The sequence below is a fragment of the Phytophthora cinnamomi genome, assembly GCF_018691715.1.
Source record: "Phytophthora cinnamomi strain GKB4 chromosome Unknown Contig53, whole genome shotgun sequence".
NCBI lineage: Eukaryota > Oomycota > Peronosporomycetes > Peronosporales > Peronosporaceae > Phytophthora > Phytophthora cinnamomi.
In genome coordinates this window covers 3,028,402-3,045,325 of record NW_027150986.1, presented here as the reverse complement: position 1 = coordinate 3,045,325, position 16,924 = coordinate 3,028,402, and the positions used below count along the sequence as shown (strand labels likewise).

Here is a 16,924-nt window from a genome sequence, read left to right as displayed (position 1 = left end):
ATGAAGCCTTCACCACCGATTAGATAATACACAAGTACGGCGCCCGCCGCCACAATCCAAGCGATTCCCTCTGGGTCTTGCCCACGACAATTCCTTGCTGGAATCCATGGTTGCTTCGCGCGAGCTCCTTGTTAATTGGATGTTGTATTCTCGTAATCTTAGGCGTCCACCCGAGCCTCGGCGACAACACGAGCCTGGGAAGCCATCATGCGGTTCACGGCGTTGACGTAGGCCGTAGCCGACGCCACGAGGATGTCAGTGTTAGCACCGTGGCCGACGAACTGGCGGTCACGCGTCACACCCGTCTGCGCGTTCACGTGCTTCTCGTCCTCCGTCTTCTCCTCCTCTTCCTTCTCCTCCTGCACCCGCACGGTCACCTCACCCAGAGCGTACGTGCCATCCGTCACACTCTCCACGGAGAAGTCGTTCAGCTTGATGCTGTCCATGCCAGTAGCGCGCTTGATGGCAACGTAGATAGCGTCAATCGGACCAGTGCCCATGGCAGCCTCGCTCACCTCCTGGCCGTCCTTGTGCGCAAGCGTGACCGTGGCGGTCGGCTTCACGAGGTTGCCGGCAGTCACGTGCACAGACTGCAGCGTCCAGAAGACCTCCGGCTTGAACAGCTCATCCGAAACAATCGCCTCCATGTCAGCGTCCGTGACCGTCTTCTTCTCGTCAGCCAGCACTTTGAACTTCTCCACGTAGTAGTCGAGCTCCTCGGGGGTGAGGTTGGTGTAGCCGAGCTGCTGGAGACGCTTGCTGTACGCGTGGCGGCCAGAGTGCTTGCCGAGCACCATCTTGTTCTCGCTGAGACCGACCGACTCCGGCAGCATGATCTCGTACGTAGCCTGGTGCTTCAGCACACCGTCCTGGTGGATACCGGACTCGTGGGCGAAGGCGTTGGAGCCCACGATGGCCTTATTGGGCTGGATGGACATGCCAGTGTAGTGGCTGACCATGCGGCTGCAGCGCGTGATCTGCGTCGAGTCCACGCTCGTGTAGACGGGGAAGTGCTGCGGGCGAGTCTTCAGGGCCATCACCAGCTCCTCGAGCGCCGTGTTACCGGCACGCTCACCGATACCGTTGATCGTGACCTCCACCTGACGCGCTCCGCCCTGCACCGCAGCCAGGGTGTTGGCCGTGGCCAGACCCAGGTCGTTGTGGCAGTGCGTGGAGAAGACGGCCTTGTCGCTGCCCTCCGTGTTCTCGATCAGGTAGCTGAAGAGCGAGCCGTACTCTCCGGGCACCGTGTAGCCGACCGTGTCGGGGATGTTGAGCGTGGTGGCGCCGGCCTTGATGACCTCGGCGAGCACCTCGCACAGGAAGTCGGGGTCACTGCGACCGGCGTCCTCCGTGGAGAACTCGACGTCCGGGGTGAGGCTCTTGGCGAACTTGACGGCGTCCACGGCGCGGCGGATGCACTCGTCGCGCGAGATCTTGAGCTTGTACTTGAGGTGGATGTCGGACGTGGCCAGGAACGTGTGGATGCGGTGCTTGGGCGCGTGCTTGACGGCGTCGTAGCAGCGCTGGATGTCCTTCTCCATGGCGCGCGCGAGGCCGCAGATGGTCATGGGCTCGCCCGTGGCGCGGTTGGCCGTGATCGGGCCGATCTCCTTGGCGATGGCCGACACGGCGTCGAAGTCGCCGGGCGACGAGATGGGGAAGCCGGCCTCGCACACGTCCACGCCCAGCGCGCTCAGGCCGCGGGCGATGTCCAGCTTCTCCTTGAAGTTGAGCGTGGCGCCGGGCGACTGCTCGCCGTCGCGCAGCGTCGTGTCGAAGATCACGAGGCGCTCCTTGCCGGCCTCGGCGGAGGCGGCGGCCGCGTTCGAGAAGGCGCGGCGGGCGTGGGCGCGGGCCGAGCGCTTGGCGATCGCCTGCATCATGCTGACTGGTGGGGTGGAGGAGTGCAGGTCTCGAGACGTGCGCAGATTGCAGAATGGGAGGCTCGAGGCCCCGCCGCTGGTTGCAGTTTGAGGGAGATTGCTCAAACATGGGACTTGGCCGTGCAGAGGCTGCCACGCACCACCAGTATCCGTTGGCGGCGATCTTGAAGCGGTCCAATGGGATCCGCTCGCGACCGCTTTTTGGCCAATGGTAGCGACGTTATGTACACACGGTGTGGCGCAAAAGGGACGCGCAAAATTCCCATGGCGACAGCAGTGCCGGTGCTTCACGCCACCACAAGATTGTTGTCGTGGAGGCGAGCAGCAGCAAGGAAGGTATTAAACATTGCCAGCTTCAACGTCGGCCGAGGATAGGTGGCCCGGCGACGACCATCGAGGAAGGAAGGAGGCTGCCGAGGAGCTGGCGCTCACGGAGAGCAGCGCGAGGCGACCAACAAGTTCAACATGAGGCAAGGGAACGTGCCTCCCAGCAGCGCGGGATCGAGGACAGCGCGACCGCATGGACTCGCGTTTGCGACTTGCGTCTGCCATGCGATTTTTCCTGTCGGCAGGGGGTCTGCAAGCCTTGAACGACGTCCTCACTGGAAAGCGCCTTCACTACCAGCGCTTGCCTTGGCCCGTAATGCTTGGCCATGATGTACGATTTGCGTGGAGCTTGCACTGAGTCGCGACCGACGTGCTCAGCAGCCCCTGCATGCGCAGCGAACACGCTTGTGGTGCCCAATCCTCTGCTGGCTTTCCTTGAGGTCTCATCAGATGTTTGCCTTCAACCTGGGCCTTGGGCGAACGATGGCAATGCAAGTGCTGGAGACAATGTGCTCACCGGGCAGCAATAGCTTGGCCAGCTCTCGGTGCATTTAGCCTGCGAGGTGTTGAGCAGCGCTGCTGGGAGCGAGGTCGCTGCCGTGCTGTACCGTAATTCGGGTACATGAGCCCGTAAACCGAGTGTACCTGAATTCGGGTACCTGCCGGAAGACCGTTACGCCGTGGTGCGCCATGTTGCGCTCGAAAAGCATAAACACACTGCGCCCGCTGGACGTCGGGCCCCGCTGCCCCATTCCGCTAGCATGGCGACTCGGCCGCTGCCTGCGCGGCGGCTGGACAGCGACACCCACTCGTCCCCGGTCCGGCAGAACGTGTCTCTGCGCTGGCTCAACAACGTTGCGCCGGCGCCAGTTGCTTCGACGACCGTGCGTGCACCTGTGAAGAGATGGCCTCCGCCTGCCAAAGTCGACGCTCCGCCCCATTCCCCGGTGGCTGCGGCACCAGCACATCCTGCTCCGGTACCGGTAGTTAAGACAGTGTCTGCATTCCAGTCTGCTCGAGCAATGTTCGAGGCCAAGAAAGCCCCACCTGCTGCGCCCCCACCGCCTCGTCGCCGAGTTACACCCTCCGCTCCAGCCGCACCTGTTGTTACCAAGCAACATTCGAATAGCTCAGACGTATCCAGCTCTTCGTGCAGCACCGACGACTCCGAGACCGACCGCAAGCTGGAAGAGCGCGTGGAACCTCAGCACGAGCCGAAGCCCTCGCCGCCGGTTCATGCGGTCGAAAACATGGAAAAAATGTCAGCCGCGGTCACCACACCTGCCCAAGTTAGTGCACAAGTATCGCCCTGCACTTCCAAGCCTCTCGTATTTCCCCCAGCTCGAGAGGTCCTAGGACCGAGGTCTCCTAGCTCCGCAGCTACTGCAGCCCGCCCCGAACGAGAGAACCAGGGCCACCGAATGCGTTCTGAAATCGATCCGTTCCGACTTCTTCTACCAGTTGATGCAGTTCCAACGCTTCCCGTCGAAGTGCCCTCGGTCTATGACAACGTCGCCGTCGAAATGGAGAAAAATATAAAGAAAGTGGTGCGCAAGCTGCTGAAGAAAAATAAGGCACGACTCGAGGAGTTCAAGGTGAACTCGCGGCTATTTGGAACCGATTTTATGGATTCACACGCCTATCTGGACACGCTGATCAAGGATTTCGGACCAATTCGTGCGTTGCAACTGGTTCCCTGTCTGCTGAGCGTTCAGCCGGATGTTTTGAAGGGGAATACGTTGCTTCTTACTGCCAAAACCTATCTGGTGCAACATGAAGAGGCTCTGAGGCATGAGCTACGAGAGTTGCAGCTGCCAAATACGACGGAGTCGGCCAAGCCAGAGATCTCATCGAATGCTGTTACGATGGCAACCTTGCCTCCTGAGGCTGCTGCAGCGAGAAGTATGTCAGCAACGACTGAAATAGCAGTGAAAGAGTCGTCGTCTCCAGTACCAACCTCTCCTACCGAGGCGAAAGATAAGGTGGAACCGACTGGCATTGCGACCGAACGCACCTGTAGCACATCTACTTCCCAGCTTGTCGCCACTGCTACCAACAACAGTATTTCTCCAATCAGACAGGCGTTTGGTTCTGCAGCTCAATCATCGCTAGCTGCTATTTCGACTCAGGAGAAGCCAACGGTGGTCAAGCCTGTGGCGGGCGTGAAAGCGGCCAAGAACGAAGCGACTAAGCCTGCCGAGCCCATGCCAGAACCGCAAGAAGCGGCGCCACCTGTGATCAACATTGCTGTGGCTGGTCCTATTCAAATGCAACCGAAAGCTCGGACAGTACAAGTGATCGCTCCGGATCCAGTTGTTGGGAAACGCGTCGAGCCCGCTACTCCAAGCGACAGCGAAGAAGAATTCCGCGCCGAAAACCTCTTTGGTGAGCTTATCAAGGCTTCCCCTAAAAAGAAGCAACCACACAAAGAGAATGGCCTGGACGCCCTCGTTGCACCGGTTTCGCCTGCATCCTCGACCAGGAGTTTCGAGGAAGCTGAAAACTTGTTTGGTGAGCGTCTGTCGTCGCCGTCTCGTTCAAGCGTCAGCCGGCGAAAGACAGTAACGTGGGGTGAGACCCAGACAGTCGAGGTCCCCATCGAGCGGGACTCCCCTGCCAAGATCACGAAGAAGCCGCTACCGCTCCTCTTCGGCCCCGCCACTGCAGCCGCCTTCGACTCGGACGAGTCAGACTTTAGCGATTAAAACGTCTCCGAGGACTGTCATGCGTGCGCTGTCTAGGTTGATAGTGGAAGCTACTGTAATTTGAGCTCGTACAAGCAATGGTGTGCGTTTCCGTTGTGCTGCTGACTCAGCTCGGTTGAGGTGGTCAAGGCACTTGCCTCATGACGCAACGCAGTTCACATGCGCTTCAGCAGTGCACGCGATAAGATTCTCACGATCGCGCGACAACAGCAACAAAGCACCGCACAAGAGGTAAATGTCGTTGTCGCTATCGCCCCAGACGCAGCCTCGGCAGCGGCCGAGCAGCGGCGCGAGCCTGCAGGGCGACTTCCGCGTGGAAGTTTTGGGTAGCCAGGAGTCGCTGGACCTGGACTGCGGCAAGTTCTACACGGTGCGAGGCCTGCTCTTCACGACTGCCTCTCGCGTGGATGCTCATCGTAGTGCTGTTTGTCTGCAGGAATATATTTTACGCTGCTCGTGGATCGAGCGCAATGGGACACCAGAGGTTTGTATGCAGCGGTGTTGAGCTGCATGTATTGAGTGACGTGCAGCTGAATGTGGCGACGTTGTTACCACGCAGATCTGGGACGTCGTGCGGCGCTATCGCGAGTTCTGTGCGATCGACATTCTGGTAAGCATTTCGAGCGGCCGTGGGTGCATGCCTGTACCAAGTCTGACATGCTCGCTGCCGGTTGAATGATGTATGTACAGCTGCGCGAGAAGTATCCGTCGCGAGCGCCTATGTTCCCATTCCTGCCGAGCAAGAAGTACATCGGGTCGTCACTCTCGGCCGACTTCGTGGACAAGCGGCAGCGCGACCTCGGCTACTACATGATGTCCATATTGCACAGTTGCCCGCTGGTACGAGCGCAACTGGAATTGCTGCTGTGGTATTTATTGACCTCAACTATTTTGCTGTCGGCAGCTCGTCCAAGACGAGATCATCGACTCGTTCCTGGACATCAAGCGGCACATCCTGGAGCGCGCGAGAGAGGAAAGCCTGGAGCGGCGCTCGTCCTCGACCCCCACGCACGCAGGCACGAGCAGCAACGGCGGCATGAGCCCCCTGCGGCCGCAGCTCTAATTCGCTACTGATAAATGCTAAAAATGTCCTTGAAAACTCGCCACTAAATCACTTGACCTCAAAATAGCCTGCGGGCATTCCTGGTTTCGCTCGGAGAAGCAGAGGGGGAGGGGCCCCCATACAAATTCCCATACCAAGCTGCCTTCCCCGTCCAAGTCGATAATGACCTTCACTCTGCGCGAAGATTTTCGTGGCTGCACGCGCACAAGAGCGACAAGACAAGAGCGCGGACCGGGCGGCCGGCCTAAAGTAAGCGAGACCGGCGGCGATCGTTACCGGCGCGAGAGCGAGAGGGGAAGATGGCGCTCGCGGACATCATGTCGGTGGAGATGAGCGCCAAGTACATGGACTCGAGCAGCTCGTCGAGCCTGTCGTCGGACTCGGACGACCTGTCGTCGTCCTCGAGCTCCTCGGCCGTCTCGTCGTCCTCGGCGGAGTCGGAGTCGGACTCGGACGCGCCCCGGGCCTCCGTGCGGAAGAAGGCGGGCCCTCGGGCGCGCGCGGGGAAGCAGGAGCTCTCGGACTACGACGACGACTCGGACCTGGACGGCGGGGGGACGCCGAAGAAGGCGAAGAAGAAAGTGACCAAGCCCGCGGCTCCGAGGAGGTCTCCGGCGAAGAGCAACGGGAAGGCGAAGAAGGCGGCGAAGCCTGCGCCTGTAGCGGCGCCGCCGAGCGCCCCGCCCCCGCCGCCGCCGCCGCCTCCGCCGCCTCCGGCCGAGGACTCGTCCAGCAACAGCTCATTCAGTGACAGCTCGAGCTCAGACTCGTCGGATATGTCGGACTCGGAGGCATCGTTGCCAGTGCCCCCACCACCGCCACCTGCCCCAGCTGATGTGGGAGCGGCTGCGGCTGCAGCGTCGAGAGCTCCTCCTCCTCCTCCTGCTGCAGCCAGACCTCCGAAGCGGAGAGCTGCGACGAAAAAGAAAACGGACGAGGTGAGTCCGTCGTCACTGAAGGTGACGCTGAAGCTCCCGCCCGGGTTCATTGCTAAGAGTGGCGGCGCGGCTGCGCTCGACGCACCGGCGGTTGGTAGTCGAGGTACGATGAACTTTCAGGCAGCAGATCCTACTAAAAGAGCGCGAGCTCCTGCAGCGGCAGCTAAGAAGGCAAAGCCTGCAGCGGGAGCGAGATCGACAAAGAAGAAACAGCCTGCTCCTCGTGTTCAAAGCGCTGTCGCTGGTCTTGGTGCTGCTCCCGCGGCGCAAGTCAACGGAGTGCTATCTGCAGCACCGCTTGTTCCGGTTGGTCATCCTATCTTGCCCAAGTTGATTCCCACAGGCCCAACAGTTCCCGCAGGCGAAGTGCGTGGCGCTAAAGAACTTTCACTTGTGGACCCTGCTCTCATCGGCGATAATCCCGAGGAAACTATCGAAGAAAACATCCCAGCACACTTCAATGACCCTTACGCGCACGGAGGAGACACACTCCGTCTTTTGGACATGTTTTTCTTCTGCGATGAAAATGGGTACGCCAATTGTTCAGCTGTTTCTGATGGAAGGCACTATAAACTAATGTGTTTATCTAACAATTTGGTGTCTTGCAGCAAATCTATCAGCCTCGAAATACTAGACCGACCAAAGGAGCAACGGCCTAAAATTATGGGGTTCGGCACGATCGTAGAACATTTACCTTTGGCAGAGCGTCCACTGCCGATGAAACCCATTCTTGCGTCCCCAGCGTTTCCTTCACGCTCCAAGAAGCGTCCTCGTGCGGATTCTTCATCTTCCACTCCTGCAAAGTCACCTGTGTCAAAATCGAGAGCACGCCCCAAACGTAGGTCATTCGCTCCAAGTTGTTCTTCGTTATGATGTTCTCATATATGTACTGCCATGTCTTTGCAGCTGGTAGCAATAGTGACAGCAAACGTGCAAAGGTCGAGGACGAGAGAATGTACCAAGGTGATGGCGAGTTCGACGAAGGGCTGCATAAGCCCTCTCAAGCGTCAAAACGGAGTATTTTTCATCGGTCCAGCGTGTATCGTTTCCCCAGCCCGTTTTATCCGAACCAACTATCCCAAATGGATGGCCAATCTGATTCGGATAGTGGCGGTAGCAATCTAACCTCTGACGATGAAGATATTCGTTCCGGTCGAAGTGGATCTATTGGAGGTTCAGATGACGAAAATGATAGCGAGCTCCTATCGTCTGCCACTAGTAGCTCTAGTGGAAGTGGAAGTGACAACGACATGGACTCGGGTAACTCCTCTTCGTCAGGTGGTAGTGGTGCTGAAAGTGGAGAAGGCATGACTACTGGAAGCCGGCGGTCGTCAACGATGGGCCCAGCGACAGTTCAAGCTAAACACTTATCTCAAAGTGTAGTTGAAACGAAAACGTCTGCAGCCGAAAGAGCACCACGCCGACCGAGTACTCGAGTGGATTCAAGAAACGCAGGTTTACCAGCTGATGTAGTCGAGCTCATGCGTACGGACCAAGCCGTTGAGGTTAGTGCGAAGGGTACTTCTGATGAGCTTAACTTGATGGAGTGTGGCTACCGTCATCCCCCGGGATATGCTCGTGCCCGCGTATGGCTTCCTGAAATTACCGATTGGTGCCTTGACTATGCTGAGGGAGACCCAACGTTGTGGGTTGTCACCCCGCACGCCTGGTACAAGATCGCAGGACCGCTTTCCGGATTGTTGCCGCACTCGTCGTATCGTCCGACTTTTAAGCATGTCCGTCATTTATTTGAGGCTAGTTATCTGGTGGCGTACGTTTTGAAGGAGTGGCTCCCAATCAACAAGAAGGTGTCTTACCGGGCCACTCTTCAGCAGATTATCGAGCTGTCTTTAAAGGGCAGATATCGAGTGGTACGGTTGCTTTTGCATAGTGCATTTATTTGGTATGAGGATCGTTGCTTATCACGTTCTAACTTATTGACATCGAAAAACTCGTTGTTTTGCAGTCTGCCTGGTTTCTCGTGAAAAATTACCCATTCATCCGGGCCCAGATATGTAACCTGTTTCCTGACAAGGAAGTGTATCTGGAGTCAATGTTTTTCAAACAACTTCATCGCTTGCACGAAAATTACACCTTGCGTATGGCGAGACACCAAAAGGAGATGGCTGAACGGGAAGTGCGTCGCGCTAAGCGAGAAAACGAGCGTCTCCGAAAAAAGCAACGCGTTGAAAACGAAAGGCAACGGGTGAAGGACGAACGTGAAGAGGAGCGAAAGCACAAAGAGGAAGAACTGAGATACCCTGTCGAAGATCTGAGACTACTGGATGGAGAGGCGGTTGATGCTAACAGCATGCCCTTGGCGTGCTCCAGTCTGAAGGGTGTTGACGGTCCTCTGCTTGGCGAGTTAATCATGGCGTGGCAAACAATTTGTACGTTCAAGGATTTCGTAGGGCTCGAGTCTATTTCCTTAGAGGCGCTAGTGGAGTGTATCACAACTCGTTGTGATGATGGAACCCACGTTGGTTTGACCCGGATCTTCATGGCATTCCTGCGAGTTATCTTGTCTGAAAAGTCGTTTATGTCGCTCATGGATGATCTAGTCGTTGAAGGCAACATTAAAGTATCGGATCTATTTGTGAATTGTGAAAGAACCTATGGAATGTGCGAGCGTGCCTACGGCGACATGCTGAACGCAGTGACATGGCAAGAAATTCTTCGCCAATTGATGTCTAAGGATTTGGGAATCGACCCTTCCATTGGCCATGTGGAGCCTTTAGTGGGATGCGAAATTGTTCGACAGACACTGTACATGCAAAATAACTCGGCTCCCTTTAACGCCCCGGTTGATACAAATCTAAAGGGCCTTGAAGACTACTTGCAGATCATCAAGAACCCCATGGACCTAGGAACAATCAAAAAGAAGATCGATTCGGGAGGCTACGAAGGACCTGATGAATACGATCATTTCGCAGAGGATATTCGTTTGGTGTGGGATAATGCTGTACTATACAATGGAGAGGAGTCGGAAGTGGGCCGCGCTGCTTTAGCGTTGTCTGATGTGTTCGAGCAAGATTACGAGCGTTTCGTGGTTGGCCGCGTTCGTGCGAACCAAGACAGAATTGAAGGTTGCAAGAAGGCAAAAGAGGTGCTACAAGACCCGTCAGCGGAGAAGCTCAAATCATTCCAGTACGCCGATGTTGTGTATGGATTATATTGCTCGGAGTTTCATGTACTCCCTACATCGTACAAAATTGGCGCTCTCTCATGGATTTGCTCGGAGTTCTTGACGTTGACTAGCATTCGAACTTACATGGCATCTCAAGTGGAGCAGGAAATGCTGATTCATCGAAACCACAGGAAGCGTGCAGCTGATTTGGACTCGCGGAGAAAACACTCGGACAGAATGCGGCGTGAAAGGGAGCTTGCGTTCAGAAGGGATTGTGCTAATCAAGGGATCCATCCTAACTCACACAACGTATTCTCTGAAGGGATTAAGCGTCGGCATGAGTTCATTGGGAAGTTTTTCGAGGACATTCAGTCGGAGAAAATTGAGGATGAAAAAAACTTGGAACAAGAAAAGAAGATTCAAGCGGAGGAAATGGCGAGCGAATTAAGCTCGATTGTTATTCGCGAGTCCCCCTTGGGAAGAGACCGTTATCACAACTCTTACTATATGTTCAAGCATGATACTAAGCCGCGGCTGTTTATCGAGCGTGCAGATTCAGGAGATTTTGTGGTTTGCAGTAGCAAGGCTCAACTTCTGGAGATTCTGGACTGGCTGAATCCTAAGGGTATCCGTGAGCTGGATCTGCTAACGAGGCTTCAAGAAGTTAAGGACACACTTATCGCTGCTTTTGCTGAAGCCGAAGAAAAACAAGACGGAGAATCCGCAGCGGAGATTGTCTGGAATACCAAGGGCGGTATCGAGTTGCAAATGTTCCCTCTTCCGGGTGGCGCAAGTAAGAGTGAAACCATGACCATTACCGACGAAGACAAGGTTATCAAGTCGAACGATATATCCCGCAAGATGCTGCTTTGTCTGAAGCAGCATCTGGAAAACACTAACACACTGCCTACTTCATGGGTGGGTAGACAGACGTGGCCCAGTCGTCTGGAGGAGGCGAAATCGTTCAAAGAACAACTTGATTTGTTCGCTGAACTGGAGAGTGCCGCAGTGGCGGCTTTAAATTCGGGCGTCGAGACGATCCGGCCTTCGTGGCAAAGAAAACGACATGAGTGGCGATTGGCACTGGAGGGTTCTTGTACATACGCGCAGCTTGTATTTTTGTTGCATTTGCTGCTAGAGGAGTTTATCAACGTCGAGGCCTTCATGGACCTACACATCCGCTTGGATCGACGAGAATGGCTCAAGCTGCGTCCCAAAGAGACCAGAAACTTTATTCCCGAGACTGGGAAAATTGTTGTTTACTTTGGAGATGGTCATGCGCTCGCGTTGAAAGAAGACGAGAAATCGAAGAAAAAACGTTTCACGCAGAAGAGCGATACTCCTGTTCGCAATACGACAGTGATTTGTACAGTGGAAAAAGTATCGTATCACCACGGTGGAGGTGATCCGTACGCGTTGGCAGTGTTGAAGCCAATTTCAGAAATGGCAAAACACGAATGTGTTGGTAAGGCTGGAGCACTTTTGTGCTCTCTACCATCCCGAGAACAAAGGCTTGCCCGAGTATTTCTGCGGGTTCTCGCCAAGTTAAAAATGCTAGCTGATGCCGGTCCGTTCTTGGAGCCTGTGTCAGATCGCGAATTTCCGCAGTACAAGGAGATCATCTTGCATCCGATGGATCTTGGAAAAATGACTCAGAAGGCTGGCAACCTTGAGTACAACAATGCCGCTGAATTTATGACCGACCTACGGCTTATGCGCGACAACTGTCAGCTCTTTTGCGAAGGTCGGTTCCCTACGCTGCCGCCGTTGGCCCACAATTTGGTACACGTCGCAGATGGTCAAATCAAAAAGTGGAGCAAAGAAATTCGAGCGTGCGAAGAAAGCTTGGATGCCGCATCCGCCAAAAGTGACACCACGTTGTCCCTCGAGAAGCAGTGCCCACCTAAGCAGGACGAATTGGAACCGATGAAGGCAGCAACAACGGAGCTTCCTACCAGTGTGATAGTTACCATCTTGCGCCTCGAAAACCGACTGCCTGAGTACATAGTGGATATCAGCCGTTATGCGTGGGCGGTGAGCCGTACGTGGCATTGCGGAGAAAAGTTCCGTATGTTGTTTCGCAACCCTCAAGGTTACCCAGGCGAATACTATGGAGGCGTGACGGCAGGATCCTTACCGTTCGATGAGCATGGAATGCTGCCATGGGAGGCACTCCGCATTACGTGGGACGAAGATGACGGTTCAGATGACAATCGCATTAACCCATGGTACGAAGTGTGGCATGAAAGTTTGGACATGATGTCGGGCTGCATTCTAACGCTTTGTTTGTTGTACTTTCACATAACAGGGAGGCGGAGTTTCCCCGTAGTGGACATCGGGCATAGATCGAGATAGATGTTCCCAGACCCCCGATGCAGACGTTGATAAACTGCACTGCATAAATGCTAACACCGGAGAGTGATCTACTTGAGCAATGCTGGACTGTACCAAATGTGTGCACGTTCGCTCGCAAAATGAACACGACTAGAGCCGGCCTCGTGCTGTGAGACTTTGTCTTTGTCTCTCACATTGCTATTCTATCGCTCCTGTGGACACCTTGTCTCTAGGCATGCCTCGGCTGGATGGAGCTTGAACACGCCCACAAAAGGCCGCGAGCGAGAGCATTCGTCAACTGGTTGGAGACACGACCGGACATGCTTTCCCAGAATGCCATGCCAAGTTTACGAGCGCTGTGTTCGCGAAGAATGGCTTCGGCACGTTTATCCAAGCCTCTTGGAGAATGAGTTAGCCGAGCCAATTCCACCGGTTCTCGCCATACCGATTCGTCACTTTCGTTGCGGACCGACGCCAGTGCAGCGTGTCTTGCATGCTCCAGCGCTCACGTACGAGCTCTTGACGGTCTTTGATTCGCACGGTACTTCAGCAGAGAGCTTCAAGCGGAGCCGCGCATAATCACGCACTTGAGACCTTGTGTTCGTTTGCACGCATCAACCTTGTTGTTGCTTTACTGCACAACTGCAGCGCCCTGTTACCTCCTATCCGCTAATGTGACGCCTACGCCACCATTATCTCTACCTAACTTACCTGCCTCTGCGTTTTCCTGCGAAAACAGGAAAAGGGCGGACCTCTATTTCTTGTTCTGCTTCCTTTTGTTCTTCTTTTTCTTCTTGGGCGTACTTGTCCCGTTGGACTTGTTGCCTATTGAGCCGTTGGCAGCCAGCTCAGCCTCCTCTGCCGCTATCAAAGCTGCCGCTGCCGCATCTTCTGGCTTGCTGGTGAATTCATCATCGGTGCTGTCCGCTTCGTCCGCGTCATGCGTACCGTTGGAGCTGGGGTGGTGCGAATTCCTTTTGCCTTTTTTCTTTTTCTTGCGCTTCTTGGTCCCGTCAACTGTATCGTCCTCCGGCCATGCTACATCGTCCACAAAGCCCAGCGATCGGGCAAACTCCGACCCGTGGTCAATTCCTGCCTGCTCTTCGTTCAGCATTTGCCACGAGTCTTTTTGATAACCCGGTCGAATAGCTTGGGGCACGGTAAATCCTAGCCCGTTCACACAAAGCAAGGTTGTCTGATCACGGAGTTCCTGCTCGAATCCACGCCATGTCGTGTGCGACTGCAAAAAGTTACGAAGGAACGCCTCGGGCGACTGTGAAGCTGCCTGCAGGCGGATGGCATTGCAAATCTGCAAAATGTAACCCTTGTTGCTAGTGGAGTCGCCATCGGCGCGGTAGTGTTCCACCAGTAGCGTGACCAGCTTCAGCTTCTTGACAAGCACCTCCAGAGCCTGCTGGTTGTCCGTACGCAGCGCAATAAACACGAGCTGGTAGAAAGATGCGTGGTACAAGTTGTTGTGCGAGTACTCGAAGAACCACGTGACCAACACACGCCATACGTTAGCATCAAAGTGCTCACTCATGAGACGCGGGTTGTGTGCCACGATTTCCACAAGTGCCTCCACCAGGGTCAGACGTAGCTCCGTGAACGGAACCTTCACGACGTAAGCCGTATGACGAACAGCACCTTCCGGCAGCGGCTTTCCAGACTCTTCATCAGGCATCTCAATATTCTGCTGACTCACGTACTTCTGGATCAGGTAGTGCAGCAGCTCTCCAAGATGCTGCTCGACAAGTCCAAAAATTTTCTCGCGCAGCGGACCCAACTGGTTGGGCACGAGGTTCACAATCGTGGCGCCAAAAGACTGGTATGGACTCGTGGGCGGGCCCTGCACCTTTTCCAGAGTGCTCTTCTGCAGCAAGCGGAACACACACTTCATGGCAGCAGTGCGCTGACCCACAGTCCTCTGCGGGGTCTTGGCCTTGGCATCCTCGGGCTCCACCGCCGCGCGAATGAGTCCCTCCAGCAACTCGGGGCAGTACGCCGCGGGCTGCAGCAGCAGTTGTCCGTTCTCGTCCGCGGCGAGGCGGTCCAGCAGCTCCACGAACACGTCCGCAGCTCCAACGGTGTGGGTCTCGCCGAACTCGACGCTGCACACGTGGTTGGCCAGCACGAGCAGCACCTTCCACTCGGCCAGCGCGCGGAAGAACGCCCACTTCTTGGGCGGCGTCGACGAGTAGAAGCGCATGACGGCCGCGCTGTGCGGCTTGCACACCAGCGTCAGGAAGAGCTCGGCCACGGGGGCGTGCTCCAGGTAGGGCAGCATGGCGCCCATGTACCGCTGCACCGTGTCGGCATTCTTGCCCAGCACGTCGTAGACGTCGTCCAGGTAGAAGCGCAGCAGGTGGTCGATGACCCGGCAGGCGTGGCGCAGGTTGCCCTTGGCGTCGCTCTGGAACACGGGGAACAGGCAGCGCGTGAGCAGCTTGCTCTTGTCCCCGAGGAACGTGAGCAGCGCGTCCGACGTGTCGTCGTTCGTCAGCAGCATCGTGGCGCGATAGGACGTCAGCAGCTCGGGCGTCACATTGTCCTGCGCCTCGTCCTCGCGGCGCGCGGCGGCGGCCTCGGCAGTCGCGAGTTTCTTGGCGTCGGGGCCGTCGGGCAGCGGCTTGGCGCTCGACTCGACGCGCGTCACGAAGCCGGCGAAGCGCGCGAGCGTCGCGTCGTGGTTCAGCGCCGACACCAGCGGCGCGCTCACGGACGCGCTCTCCTCGGCCAGCACCTGGCGCAGCAGCTCGTCGTGGGCCGACGGCGCGGTCGCGCCCGAGTCGCGGCGGCTCACCGTCACTTCCGTCATGAGAGCTAGGGGGGTTATGGCAACGGTGGATGGTTCGTGGGGACGACGACGGGAGCTGTCGGGGCGGAGCGCTGTACGATTTGTACGGGCTAGCGCCTACACGGAGATGTGTAAAAGTGGTGTTGGAAGGCAAACTTGGAGTCGGCGCGGCAGATGGCTGCACGATTCATTCTTTTCGGAGTCGAGCATGGGACCATGTGTGTCGGTGAGGCTGAGCACTTTGACTTGTCTCGGTGACAGATGCCAATCGAGGCCGTCATCGCGCGTGCATGAATTGGAACTTGATCCAAGTCTGGCAATGATTATGGATAGGGTTTCAATATTCCGCGATACTGAAACTTTCGTGGTGGTGTTGGCGTTGCTATCAGTACGCAGTTTGGTGGTCCAACTTTTTTTTTTCTTACGGAGAACCTCTCCGTCCCCTTCTTATAACAGACCCGTATTAATATCCCCCACCAGTAGTATGTATGTATGGCAACACACGTGCCATTGTATCGTCCAGTGTCTATAATGTAGTCTCCAGCCATGCATCCGTTTACTGCAGCAGGGCTGTCATCAGGTCGAAGCTATCTTCATCTTCGGATTGCTCATCTGGTTGCTGCGTCTTCATCGTTTGAAGATGTTGCTGTTGATGCCGTCGAAAGTCTTGAAGCTTGTCCATTGCCTGGCTGAAGAAAGGGTATGCGGACGCAGGTGCTGAATACTCCGGCAACTTCTGCAACACAAGAGCGTAGTGACAGCTACGAGCAAATGGCGTCCAAACGCGGAATCTGTCGGGTGCAATGGCGTTGGCCACGTCGAAGATGGCAGGCCACAACCGATGCGTCGAGTCCGTGAAAATGAAGTAGGTGCCGGCACTGCATTGCGAGAAGAGCGAGCGCAGGAACACGTACGCGCTGTCCCGCAGCAAGCAAAAGTTCTCCACGCACACGAACGAAAACACATGAAGCTGTGTGCTCTTTAGGGACTTCGCCACGTGAGAATTTCCTTTTGCGTGCACGTCGAATGTGATGTCACAGTGCTGGAAGCTCACGGAGGCATTACGCTGACCCAGTTGCTCGAATGTCTGACCCACCGCATCGATTGCAGACTTCCAACCCTGTTCATTATCGTACACCGTAGTGTGGAAATTCACGTCCCAAGCTCGCAAGTATTCACGCATGAAGACAAGTCCGAGCGCGTCATACCCCGGTCCTCCACCATACAGTGCCATATTCCAGCGCTTCGGTTGCTTGACACGAAAGAGCTCAGATCGGAGCTCGCTCAGTTCCTCAGTTAGCAGGAGGTTGGGCAGGTTCCCGCAGCGATTGATCTTCTGCTGGATGTAGCCGCTCCGTGCGTTCTCGTTCTCAAACGAAGGTCGTTGCCCGGTGTTCGTTGACAAACAAAGTCCCTTCTTCAGCTCCATGGTTTCGGTTATTGCAACAGCAGGCAATTGCTCCAGTAAACGTGGTAGGAATGAGTGGCATTCGTTGCGGATGAACGTATTCCAGTTGTGTCGGAATGGACGACTGCGGAAGTTCCACTCCGATTTTCTCGGCTGAACTTGGGCTCCGTCCTTGCCAGTGTATTGTAACCAACGGCACGTGAAGAGCCATCTCCTGCTCACTGCGCGGAGCTTGCGGCGCTCGTCCAAGGAGAGAAATGCCGCTATCAATTCCCCGCACTCGCTGTCCATTCCTGCTGATGCGAACTTAACGAAACTGGTTCACTAAGTTCGAGTGAA

General features: G+C 55.9%; 6 protein-coding genes across 6 annotated transcripts; 3 read left to right on the top strand and 3 right to left on the bottom strand.

Moving 5' to 3' along the window:
• Positions 1-158: 158 nt before the first annotated feature.
• IUM83_00872 (2-isopropylmalate synthase) lies at positions 159-1,886 on the bottom strand (the record flags this gene model as incomplete). Its single annotated transcript, XM_067924678.1, has 1 exon — positions 159-1,886. The coding sequence occupies one exon, from the start codon at positions 1,884-1,886 to the stop codon at positions 159-161; it is 1,728 nt and encodes a 575-aa protein (XP_067789182.1).
• Positions 1,887-4,417: 2,531 nt separating this feature from the next.
• Positions 4,418-4,918, top strand: IUM83_00871 (uncharacterized protein; the record flags this gene model as incomplete). The annotated part of the gene is made up of 1 exon (XM_067924677.1): positions 4,418-4,918. One exon carries the CDS (start codon positions 4,418-4,420, stop codon positions 4,916-4,918), a length of 501 nt encoding a protein of 166 aa, XP_067789183.1.
• Positions 4,919-5,153: 235 nt separating this feature from the next.
• Positions 5,154-5,981, top strand: IUM83_00870 (Myosin-like protein; the record flags this gene model as incomplete). The annotated part of the gene is made up of 5 exons (XM_067924676.1): positions 5,154-5,288; positions 5,355-5,402; positions 5,478-5,528; positions 5,609-5,758; positions 5,823-5,981. The coding sequence occupies 5 exons, from the start codon at positions 5,154-5,156 to the stop codon at positions 5,979-5,981; spliced, it is 543 nt and encodes a 180-aa protein (XP_067789184.1).
• Positions 5,982-6,280: 299 nt separating this feature from the next.
• On the top strand, positions 6,281-12,391 carry IUM83_00869 (SWR1 complex bromodomain subunit bdf1; the record flags this gene model as incomplete). Its single annotated transcript, XM_067924675.1, has 6 exons — positions 6,281-7,449; positions 7,528-7,757; positions 7,826-7,882; positions 8,555-8,790; positions 8,886-12,274; positions 12,355-12,391. 6 exons carry the CDS (start codon positions 6,281-6,283, stop codon positions 12,389-12,391), a joined length of 5,118 nt encoding a protein of 1,705 aa, XP_067788653.1.
• A 743-nt stretch (positions 12,392-13,134) lies between these two features.
• IUM83_00868 (Armadillo-type fold) lies at positions 13,135-15,198 on the bottom strand (the record flags this gene model as incomplete). The annotated part of the gene is made up of 1 exon (XM_067924674.1): positions 13,135-15,198. The coding sequence occupies one exon, from the start codon at positions 15,196-15,198 to the stop codon at positions 13,135-13,137; it is 2,064 nt and encodes a 687-aa protein (XP_067788652.1).
• Positions 15,199-15,733: 535 nt separating this feature from the next.
• Positions 15,734-16,606, bottom strand: IUM83_00867 (uncharacterized protein; the record flags this gene model as incomplete). The annotated part of the gene is made up of 1 exon (XM_067924673.1): positions 15,734-16,606. One exon carries the CDS (start codon positions 16,604-16,606, stop codon positions 15,734-15,736), a length of 873 nt encoding a protein of 290 aa, XP_067788656.1.
• Positions 16,607-16,924: the final 318 nt, after the last annotated feature.